We start from the raw sequence: 12507 nt of genomic DNA on the forward strand, positions 1-12507 counted from the left end.
ATGTCACCAGCTAGCTGACAGCTAATGCTTCCTGAACTTGACAAATTGATGCAAGTCAGCACCCATTTGATAATAACCAGGTAAAGAATAACGTTTTGCTTAAACATTAAAATATTACATAAAAATCAAGTATAATATTTGACTTGCCATTTTTGATGATGAGGCTCTCTTCTGTAAGTTACATGATATTTTCAGGTTAAATTTTGACACTGAATCTTTATTAACAGTTTAAATGGTTATTTGGTACTCTAGCATATTAAGTATATAGAGTAATTTATTTAACCAGTTCTCTTTTGATGGATAATTAATTTTTTGCTAATATAGAAATATTGTGATAACCATCTTTCAACATCTATCTTTGCAAACCTGACTAAAGAATGGTTGGTTTTTATTTATCTATCTATCTATCTATCTATTTATTTATTTAGCAGGATGTGGGCCTCTCACTGTTGTGGCCTCTCCCGTTGCGGAGCACAGGCTCCAGACGCGCAGGCTCAGAGGCCATGGCTCACAGGCCCAGCCACTCCGCGGCATGTGGGATCCTCCCGGACCAGTGTCCCCTGCATCGGGAGGTGGACTCTCAACCACTGCACCCCCAGGGAAGCCCTGTATGCATCTTTTAAAAGATTTTGGATATATATTTCCAAACTCCTCTCAATGAGACTGTATTAATTTACATTTTTTCAGGCAGTGCAGGAGAGTGACTATTTCCCCACTCCCTTAACAACACTGAGTAGTATCAATCTTTGCTAATTTAAAACATGAAAACATCTCATTCGCATTTGCATTTCTTCTATTTCTAGTAAGGTCATCTAATCCACCATTAAGCATTTTTTCTTATTCTCATGTTTTCAAATGATCTATCCAGCCTTATTATTCCTCACAACCAATGCATTTCTAAGCCAATGAGGAAAGGGGAAATAAAGTAGAGGAAGGAATACACTTCCTTCTAAAAAAAGGTTTAGGAATAATTTAAAGCAATATGCTCATTTAGTATTCAACTGTCCTCTTTAAGAATACTCAATATGCTTAAAAAGTAACACAAGCAGTTTAACAATTCAATCAAAAATTTATCTATTTTTCAAGTTAAATACTATTCTAATATGCTAACCAGCAGAAGAGACTACCATTCAACCCAAGACCATGTGTCACAAATATAAATGCCTTGAGACCAGGCAGAAACATAAATGAGTGAACTAGAAGCACATGCACTGTGTAAGAGAGTCACAGCTCAGGTCTAACTAATCACTGCCAAGTGGAAATGCAGGTCCATATTTCCCAACTTAAAATTGTAAATCTGGAGTTTAATGTTAAATGTTGAAAAAAGAAAACCAAAAACATGAAAGCAAATTAACCAAAAGAACACTGCTGGCTGGCCCTGAGAATATGTTTGTTCACTGTCCTAAATAAACAAATCAATAGAATAAGAACAAAAATCTACTAACTTAGGGCTTCCCTGGTGGTTCAGTGGTTAAGAATCCGCCTGCCAATGCAGGGGACAGGGGTCTGAGACCTGCTCTGGGAAGATCTCACATGCCGTGAGGCCTGTGCACAACTACTGAGCCTGTGCTCTAGAGCCTGCGAGCCACAACTACTGAAGCCCGAGTGCCTAGAGCCTGTGCTCCGCAACAAGAGAAGCCACCGCAATGAGAAGCCCACGCACCACAATGAAGAGTAGCCCCAGCTTTCCTCAACTAGAGAAAAACCTGCACGCAGCAATGAAGACCCAACGCAGCCAAAAATAAAGAAAATAAATACATTTATTTAAAAAAATAATTTAGTAATTACTGATGACAAGAGTCAAGAGAAATTTGTCACATCACACATATAGGCACGTTTGTCTTTTTTTTAATATAAAACTATAGACATAAATCATTATCTTTATGTGAATATCTGAAAAGATCAATATGGAACCAACAGTCCATTTCTGGATTATCATTTGTGGATAAGGTTTAGTTCAGTCTTTAACTGGGATTATGCATACCTCTAGAAGTACTACATGAAACTTTGCAAGGACCAAAATGGGACACACCATTTTAAGAGAATCAATTTCTAAAGCTTCAACTATATATGACTCTTTCCTATAACTGATCTACCTGAAGAATGTTCCTCTGATTGGTCTGTCATGCTGGTTTTCCTTTCCTAGCCAACATATGCTCCCCGACTCAGTGTGCCCCCTAAAGATATATTACCTTTTCCTACTTTACAAAAGAAAAGCTTACTTTTCACCCATCCTGAATCTTTCCAAGGTACGTTGCCCTAGAGTGTAAAGATCTCCATGTGCCTCAAGAGACAATTCAAAGTTTGGGTTTGGGAGGAACCATTTTTAATCAAGGAACCTATAATAGGGATTTGTGCCATTTACTTATTTAACAGTGAAGCTCAGCATTAGAAATAGAGTATTCTGGCCCCTGGAATTTCTGAATTCAAGTATATTGTAGAGTGGGGAGGGAGTGATAATTTTTATCAGTTCCATTTATCAGCACCCTTTCTCCCCTTACTATCAAAGCATACATTGCTCCTAAGGGAAGGTACCCTCATAATAAGGCAAATAAAGCATTAGTAAGGGATAATAAAGGCAGTGGAATCTTGTTTCGGCCAAGTGATAAGCTCACGGCAAGGCTTTAAGACTTATCTATCTTTCTATCTTAGAATCTGAATTCAGAAGAGAGATGGCTGTCATAGGGATGCATGTTAACATGTTTCTTTGAATTAAAAAATGAAGTCAGACTTCTCTGTCAGAAAGTAAGTCTGATTTAGTTGACAGGAATGACAATGAGAACTCACCCAGCCAATTAAGTTATATGGAGGACTCTTCCCAAAGTCGGAAGAGCCAAATATGTAGCTCGAAGGATTTGACAAAAATATAAAGTACATGGTTCCATTTAGAACTTTATGATCAAAAGAAACTTAAATTTTAAAAAAATTATACAAAAACTGTTTATTGTGGAAAAGTATTTAAGTGTGATTTAAAAACTCTCAAATATAAAATAATTATAATAAAATCCTACAGAGGTGTGGAATGGATATGAGTTCAACAAGAAAAAGTACTTATATAAAATTTACTACTGTTAGAGTATTTGTTCATGTACTTTTCAATGGATCATGGTGGATATCAAGTCATTAGATTCCTTGAAATACATTCAAATATAGAGTATTTTAGTTTTATTTTTAAATGTCTATATTTATAATATGTTAAAAATTACATTCTTTGCAATTATTTAACCTTATGATGTCAAGTTAAAAATGTGTGAAGGGATACATAGTTTTTCAAAATTCTTTTAGGAGCTATGTGAACAAAAATGTTTTAAGACCACAGCTTTAGTGGATAGCCATGGTTACTACTTGAAAAGCCTGCCAAGGTTTGCAATTCTGCCCATGAGAGGGAGGTGAAGCCTTAATATCCACAGTCACCTCAGTCCTCATAGTTAACATACAATACTGATTTTCCACTGCTGTTATTTCCTTAACATTATACTTTTGCCATTAATGTAAACATTAAGCACACAAACATACAGCAATTCCTTTTTCTCTGATTTGCAATTAAACCATTTTATGTAACCATACCAAAGATCCTTGGGTTTCCTGCTACTACAGATGCTGAATATATTTAATACAGCAGAGATATAGCACAATGAACTCACTTCAATGTTGGAAAACTGGCTGTTTTTCAGACCCTAACTGTTGGTGATTTTCTTCTGCCTATCAATGTGATGAGTAGAAGCAGTAATAGTATAGTGGTTAAGAGCTAAACTTGAGCTTGAAACCCAGCTTTTTCATTTATTAGCTAGGTGATTTAGGAAATGTTACTTGTCTCCCCTTTGCCTCAGTTCCTTTATATTTAAAATGTGGCTGATAATAGTACCTATATCATGAAGTGATTGGGAAGATTAAATTAGTATCTTTATATAAATTGCTTAGAACAGTGCTTGGCACATAATAAGTGTTATACAAGTGTTAGCTATTATTACTGAAATTGATTAAGACATCTGTGACACCAAGGCTATTCATTCATTCATATTTCCATCAAAGAATAAATATTAATATTTACAGTATATCAGGCAGTGTTCTAGATGATAAGGATTCAAAGATGACAAGTATAGTCTCTAATTTCCACAGTTTCACACATCATTAGGGAGGACAAACATTAAAACAACATGATAAACTAACAAATAAGTGTTTACAGTTGAATAAGTTAACTAAAATTATTATAAAAGTGAGGTTCTGACTAAGTACTGTAGAACTGCAGAGAAGATCAGGGAAGGCTTCCCAGAGAATGAGACTTTAATTTTGAAGGATAAAAGTAGAAGCATAGATAAGGTGGGAGAAGGCAGTCGAAATAGTTGTGATAAAGATCCCTGTCTTTAAGCCAAACATTTAAGAGTTTCTATACTCACTTCTACAGAGAATATTAGAGAGAACTAAACACAGACATTTCTATGATCTTCCACCACTTTATATGCATCTCTGACTTATGACTGGAATAAAATATACCCCATTTTTCTCTACATGCTGTGCCCCAATGTTTAACTTTGCCTTATTTTTTTTTTTTAATGTGTAATTATAGGTGTTAACTTCCCCAACCAAAACTGGGTACGCTGTTCTCTGTATAAGCAATTGCTGTATTCGATCTGAAAGGTTTTCTAAGTAATAAAAGAAGCAATTTAATTAATTTTTGTAAAATACTTTAAATTCTATAAAGAATTTAAATTTCATCTTATAAAAGACAAAAAAGTATGATAACCTAGTTTACAATCATAATTAGTTTCAATTTAATCTGGGTTTCTTATCAATGATGCAAACTCCAAGCCAAATAACTTTGTATAATAAATAACTCTAAAAAACTTTAAAAATAATTTTTATGACTACTGTTTACCCCAAGAACAGATTATGACACATACCTGTGTCTGAAGGACGTAAAAAGTCCGTGTCACAGGTGAAAAAGGTCTGATGGTCCTGAGCTGACAAATTCATGTCATAGTATGTAAGTGGCTCTTTACCAGTCACCCAAGTGTATCTTTACCAAAACACAATAAAATATGTAAATTGAACATGAGAGAGCATCTGTCTGCTACAACAGACACTTTTTAAAATTCAAAAATATACTGCTACAAATCTTATCTCAGGATGTTTCAAAAGCTTATTATAATCAATAAAGCAAAAGAGATAACCTATCCAAACTACTTACAGTACAATAATAAAACATCAAAAACCAAAACGGAAAAGGTAGATTATTCAAGAAACAGTGCTTCAAAATTGAATTTGAAGATAAAACAATTTGACTTAAATATACACTTTTTTAAGTATACTTAAATAAATTCTCAGTGAATTAGAATTAAGTATTAAAAGTAAAACTACAAAGAAACTAGAAAAAAACAAGTGATTTTTTTACTAGATGTCAAGATGATAAAGGGTTTTCAAAGCATAAAAGCAAAAAAAAACTTCTTTCAGATTTTACTAAATTAGAAATTTTACCTTTCATTTCCCCCTAAAATTCTCAATAATTAATAGCAGGTAACAAACTGTCTAATAAATACATTTTAAAATATCCAATCTCATTGGTAATTAACAAATAGCAAATTAAAATAACTAATTTTGACTATTCAACTATAAAATTGGCAAATATATATTGTCAAGGGTGAGGTGGGACTCACCATATTGCTGTTATAAATATAAATTGGTATTTACATTTCTTTTTCCAGAAATCAATTAGATAATATCTATCAAGAGCCTTAAAAATAACACCTAGTTAGATGATGGACGGGTATATGGAATTCCATTATACCACTCTCTCTATTTTTGTTTATTTTTGAAATTTTCCACCATTAAAAGAAAAACTTAAAGGGGGAAAAAAAACTGTTCACACCTTTTGATTCAGTAATTCCAGTGCTACAAATCAACCCTAAGGAAATAATCATATATGTGGCTAAAGATTTATATATAAAGCTATCCCTCTAGAGTAAATGTTAACAGTGAAATATAACCTGTGACCTGGATAGGAGAGCAGTAGGTAAGTTATGTATGGTACCTCCATATAATAGAATACAGTACAACTATTAAAAATCATGTTTTTGAAGAAATTCATGTTTTGAAGAAATTCTGTGGTAAATTCACACATAATGAATTTTATATATTATGATGTTCAAGTTTTGTTTCTATATATGCGTATAGAAGAGAGACTGGATGGAAATACTAATAGCAGTTATCACTTAGTGGTAGAAAAAGGTGATTTTTTACTTTCTTTCTCATACATCTTTTTATTTTCCAACTTTCAACAATGAATATGTATATATTTTAAAATCAGAAAAAGCATTTTAAAAGCACATTGTGGGCTTCCCTGGTGGTGCAGTGGTTGACAGTCTGCCTGCCGATGCAGAGGACACGGGTTCGTGCCCCGGTCCAGGAAGATCCCACATGCCGCGGAGTGGCTGGGCCCGTGAGCCATGGCCGCTGAGCCTGCACGTCCGGAGCCTGTGCTCCGCAACGGGAGAGGCCACAACAGTGAGAGGCCCGCGTACCGCAAAAAAAATAAAAATAAAAATAAAAGCACATTGTGTTATTTATATACATGATCAAAGATTTTAAGTTATTTAATTGTATAAGTTGCCTTTAAAGTTTCTATTTAAAGTTTTTAGCTATTTTAGGAGAAATTATCATGAAGAAAAAGCAAATCCTTGTTCATTTAGCAAAGTTTGGTATACTTTCTAAAATCATTAAAAAAAATGAACGATCTACATTTATCCCAAAATGATTTAAAGCAGCTAAAAATCACATGCACAGTATCAATAACTTAAATTAGCAGTAAATTTTAAAAGACTCAGTAAAGTAAAACAAGGATTGGGCCATAAAATGGCTCATACCAAAGAGTTCTATACACTTGCTAAAGGTTGGCTACGATATGATTCCAAGCTTCCTAGAACCACACAATGATTACCAGTGCAATTTAGACTTTTACATTAAGACAAACTAATCATTCAAAAAAGAAGCATTAAGAGTTCGTTATACTAAGATAAGAAATTTCTCTTTAAGATTTTCATGAAGTAGATACTATAAGATAACAAGAATAGCCTAAAAACTTTTTAATAAACACAGTGAGAAGTTCAAGGACCTGTTTCTTGCAGAATCCCTTAATATAGGCTAATGGCATCTATCATAAAAGCCTAGCTTTGGCTTCCCAGGATGTGACTGTCCTACACTATCAAGTACTTACGCACAGGGATTACTGCTAAATTATTTTGTATCCCCATCATTTTGCATAGTGCCAATACATATAGACATAAACTGTTTCTTGTTCAATGAATTAAATAACATGCCCCAGTCTACCTCCAGGTAAAACACAGCCCTTTCCAAAACAAAAGTATCTTTGGTCATAAGTTTCAAAAGTCGTTTTCTCATTTAAAATAAAACCCAGAAGAGAAATGGACACAATAGTGTAGCTAGGGAATGGCAATACGAAATACAATATAAAAGTATTATGCTCTGTACTGTTGCACAAATGAAATTTATATTCACATTCAGATTGGTATTTTCTAGTGAATCGTCAAATAAAGTTTGCAATTGAGCACATGTGCACAGGAATATGCTGACATTTGCAATTTTTTCCCAATCTCATGAATTCTTTGAAAAGGCTTTCTGCCATAAACCAAGAGCCAAATGTATACTTATATCACAAACATATGGTTTGAAGCAATGTTTCTCATGATTATAAAAGTAAACATAGTCAAGATGCTGCCAATTAAACCTTGGGCTAATCATTTTACCTTATATCAGTATCTCCAACCAGAAGAGCTGTGATATATTTGTAAAAATAAATTTTTCCATAATACTTTTATTCTAAAACCAATGCCATAATTATACTGAAAGCAAAATGTAATACCTCCTATATTCTGCTCCTCTGAAAAGATTTAGAGGATTTCTCCATACCTTGCATTCTAAAAAACAAAGAGAAAAAGGGGGAAAATAAGACAGTTTAATCAAATGTAATTAAATCTTAATTTGGTCAACATGTATAGTCACTGTATGCTAAGTACAGTGCTGCCACATATAGCACAAAGATGAATAAGGCATGGACCACCCCTGCTGTCATGCAGTGTACAACCAATCTAGTCATTCCCTTATTTCTGTCTCCATAGCATTTGGTTCACAATTCAAGTACCACACTTATCATACTACAATGTGACTATCTAGTTTTCAGTTTCTCCTTTAAAATATGAGCTTTTAAAACTTTGCTCAGGGGCTTCCCTGGTGGCGCAGTGGTTGAGAGTCTGCATGCCGATGCAGGGGACACGGGTTCGTGCCCCGGTCCGAGAAGATCCCACATGCCGCGGAGCGGCTGGGCCCGTGAGCCATGGCCACTAAGCCTGCGCGTCCGGAGCCTGTGCTCAAAAAAACTTTGCTCATTTTGTACTTCTGGAACCACAGCATTTGGAACTAACTTAACTGAATTAAGTGTAGCATGAGAATTAGTTATGTAAACTATCACCTACACTGTGTGATAAGTGCTATGATAGAGATATATTTTGTTCCAAGAGAAAAAAAGGAAGTGATTAAGTTTGCTCTGGAGAAATTAGGGGAGACTTTAGAAAGGCTGTGACATTTAAACTTGAACCACTGTAAAAATGAGTAGAAGGTTGCCAGATGAAGAACATTCTAAGCAGAGAAGTATGAGAAAACCACACAGCATACTTAGGTTAGAGTACATGGTAGAAGGTGAGAGGGAGAGCTGTAAATGAGGCTAGAAAATAGACTGGGGGAAATTGATGAAGGGGCTTACATACCATGTAAAGAGTTTAGACATTATCCTTAGTCAATCAGAAGCCATCAAAGGTTTATAAACAGAAAAATAACAAATATCAGGACTTTGGTTAGATCAGCAGTTCTCAAAGTATCATTCATGGAACTGCAAAGTAACAACTCATTTCATAATAAATGCTAAGACATTGTTTGCCTTTTTAACTTGTTGACTTGAACCCAACCCTGAGAGTAAGGGCGTCCTTAAATTTTGTGCCCCAAGCACCTGACTTAGCCTCACATTAGTCCCAGTCCTGCAAAGTTGGGCTAATGGTACAAATCAAAGGTTGGTAAAACTGCTGGTACTTTAAAGTAGTGGTCATTGGATTCCTCACCCCCAGCCCAGTAAACAAGGCAACCAAATATGATGGTTGTCTCCAGTATAAGCAATTGTTTTTTGAGCTGGACTGACCTTTTTTTTTTTCATGGAATCTCACATTTACTTGAAAGAGTCACTAACAGACAAATTTATGATTATTCAGACAGATACCTGGCAAACATTTTCTCAAAGTTGAACAAAGTGAGTCTGTCAAATTCAAGGAAGAAAAAGTAGTATTTGCTGCCAATGATAAAGCTTGAGCTTTCAAGTACATATTAGAATTTTGAAAAACTTGTATCAGTTACCATGAGCTTGACAATTTCTCAACTTAAAGGCTTTCCTGTGAGATTAGTGGTGATATTAACAAACGTCATTTTAAAAAATTATACAATATTTCAATATTTGGAAGACACGTATAACTCAGGGAACGAGAATTTTCCAAATGGCCAATGCATGATTTATAAAATTATTCATAAGTGAAAGACCCATTCAAAATGGGACACCAAGGGATTTTAATGTACAGAACATGACAAGTTAACTGATATAGCTTCAGATTCCACATTGCAACTAAACTTTAAGAAAGTACCTCAGTAAATTTTGGTGTTGTATTGAAAATGAATATCCACAACCTTCTGAAAAGGTTATTAAAATACTTTTCCCTTTTCCAACTACATATCTGTGTGAGAACAGATTTTCTTCATAGATGTCAAGCAAAACAACATTTCACAACAATGCAGAAGCAGATATGAGAATAAGCAATTTTTTATTAAGTTAGATATTAAAGAGATTTAAATAATTGTAAAGAAATGGCAGCCTTCTGATTAAAATTTTCTCGTTTTGGAAAATATAATTATTTTTCATGATATGTGTATTAGCTCAGGCTGCCATAACTAAATACCATAGAGTGGGTGACTTAAACAACAGAAATTTATTTTCTCACAGTTCTGAAGTCTGGAAGTCTGAAATCAGGGTGCCAACATGGTTAGGTTCTGGTTAGAGCTCTCTTCCTGGCTTACAGATGGCTGCCTTCTTCCTGTGTCCTCACATGTCTCCTCCCACAGTGAAGAGAGAAATTAATCTCTCTTCTTCTCCTAAGGCTACCAATCCTATCACATTAGAACCCCACCCTTACAACCTCATTTAACCTTAATTGTCTCCTAAAAGTCCTGCCTCCAAATATAGTTACATTAGAGGTTACAGCTTCAACACATGAATTTGAGGTAGGGGAGAGACACAGTTCAGTTCATAGAACTATGTTAACATGCAATGAGTTTCCTGTTATTTTAAAAATAACAAATAAATATTTTTTTAATTTGTTTTAATTTCTAATATGGTAAATATTGGGGATATAATCAATATATAAACAAAAGCTCTTTGAGGTCCTCAATAATTTTTAGGAGTATAAACGATTCCTGAATCTAAAAAATTTGAGAACCACTTTTTTACATAGTAAGGGGAGAGAATGTACTAAAAGGAGAAGTATCATAGGCAGGGAAACCAGTTAGGATATACAGCAATAGTCCAGGAAAGAGATATCTAAGGCCTACATATGGGACACTGAATGTTGAAAAAGAGGTAAAATAGAGTCAAGGTAATTTTTGAGGGGAATCAATAGCATACGATGAGGGTCAATAGTCTGGAGAAGGAAGGGGAAATAAAAGAGATATAATCTAAAACAACTCAAAGGTTTCTAGTTTGGAAATTCATAGATTTTAGGATTATGGAAGGTACCTATTAAAAGAAGATAATTAGCAGTTTCACTTTGGACAGAATGAGTTTAGGGTTGCTTAGGGCCTTCAAAGGTGGAGATTTCTAGCAAAGAGTTAGAAATGTGGGTCTAGAACATAAAAGAGAGCTTGGGGACAGAAAGTTAACATTGGTTCTCCCAGTATATATGTCTGTGGATGATAATACTATAGAAGGAGATGCAGCTACCCAGGGAGAGAAAGTGGAACCAAAGGAGAACTGTGACTCACTTCTGAGGTCAATTCATGCATCTCTTCTGTGAAACACTTTGTGGCCTTCCTTCCAAGAATAACTGACCATTCCCTCTTTTCATCACCATAGTATCTTCCATACACTATATAAAAGTATCTTTTGTATCTTTTGCCATCACTTATTTATATGTCTGTATCCTATATTAAGCTGGAATGTTCTTAAGGTTATCTTCACTTTCATTATGCAACGGTATACTCAATCTCACAATACGGAATAATACTGTATAATGCATTATTGTTATAATTTTTTACATACTGGACTCTGAGCTTCTTGGGGACACATCTATGTCATATTCATCTTTTTTTTAAAAGATTTATTATTTGTTTATTGATTTATTTATTTAATTTTTGGCTGCATGGGGTCTTAGTTGCAGCACACAGGATCTTCGTTGTGGTGTGCGGGCTTCTCTCTAGTTGCAGCATGCGGGTTTTCTCTTTAGTTGTGGTGCACAGGCTCCAGGGCACATGGGCTCTGTAGTTGTGGCATGTGGGTTTCAGAGCTTGTGAGCTCTGTAGTTTGCAGCATACAGGCTCTAGTTGAGGCGCGCAAGCTCAGTAGTTGTGGCATGCAGTCTTCGTTGCCCCGTAGCATGTAGGATCTTAGTTCCCTGACCAGGGATCAAACCCGTGTCCCCTGCATTGTACGGTGGATTCTTTACCACTGGACCTCTAGGGAAGTCCCTCATATTCATCTTAATATGCCTTATTCTTAAGAGTTCCGTAATTATTTCATGAAAGGGGAGAAAGGAGTAGGGCAGAGAAAATTACCATTATTCCTTCCTGTACTCCTGAATGACTGCCAACCTCATCCCTACTAATCCTGGTCAACACCCACTCAAACTTTTTTTTTTTTTTTTTAATTTATTTACTTATTTATGGCTGCATTGGGTCTTTGTTGCTTCACGTGGGCTTCCTCTAGTTGTGGTGAGTGGAGGCTACTCTTCGTTGCGGTGTGTGGGCTTCTCATTGTGGTGGCTTCTCTAGCTGCAGAGCATGGGCTCTAGGTGCGCAGGCTTCAGTAGTTGTGGTGCGAGGGCTCAGCAGTTGTGGCTTCCAGGCTCTAGAGCACAGGCTCAGTAGTTGTGGTTCACAGGCTTTGTTGCTCCACGGCATGTGGGATCTTCCCGAACCAGGGCTCAAACCCACGTCCCCTGCATTGGCAGGCAGATTCTTAACCACTAGGCCACCGGCGAAGTCCCCCACTCAAGCTTTAGGGCTCAGTTTAAACAGTTCTTTCTTACAGACTTGCCCTGATCACACCTAAAAAGTGCCAGCAACTGCACTCAGGTAGTATTTTTCTACTAAATTAATATAACTCTAGTGGTTAGGCTTACTGAACAAATGAGACATTATGACATTCTGCAGAATTAACTCATTTGTATGAGTTAACTGTATGATTAT

General features: G+C 35.5%; 1 protein-coding gene across 6 annotated transcripts in view; it reads right to left on the reverse strand.

The window, feature by feature from the left end:
* Window positions 1–12507, reverse strand: part of ST7L (suppression of tumorigenicity 7 like) — a 66915-nt gene that overhangs the window by 45736 nt on the left and 8672 nt on the right. For all 6 annotated transcript variants that reach the window (XR_003005882.1, XM_024764860.1, XM_024764861.1 and 3 more), the window contains 2 exons: window positions 7877–7931; window positions 4902–5017 (listed from right to left, as the gene is read on the reverse strand). Coding sequence is in view for 5 of the 6 variants with exons in the window: in XM_024764860.1 (XP_024620628.1) it covers window positions 4902–5017; window positions 7877–7931 (171 nt within the window). In the remaining variant the exon portion in view is untranslated. The remainder of the gene's footprint in view (window positions 1–4901; window positions 5018–7876; window positions 7932–12507) is intronic.

This window comes from Neophocaena asiaeorientalis, unplaced genomic scaffold (assembly GCF_003031525.2).
Source record: "Neophocaena asiaeorientalis asiaeorientalis breed wild unplaced genomic scaffold, Neophocaena_asiaeorientalis_V1.1 scaffold62, whole genome shotgun sequence".
Taxonomy (NCBI): domain Eukaryota; kingdom Metazoa; phylum Chordata; class Mammalia; order Artiodactyla; family Phocoenidae; genus Neophocaena; species Neophocaena asiaeorientalis.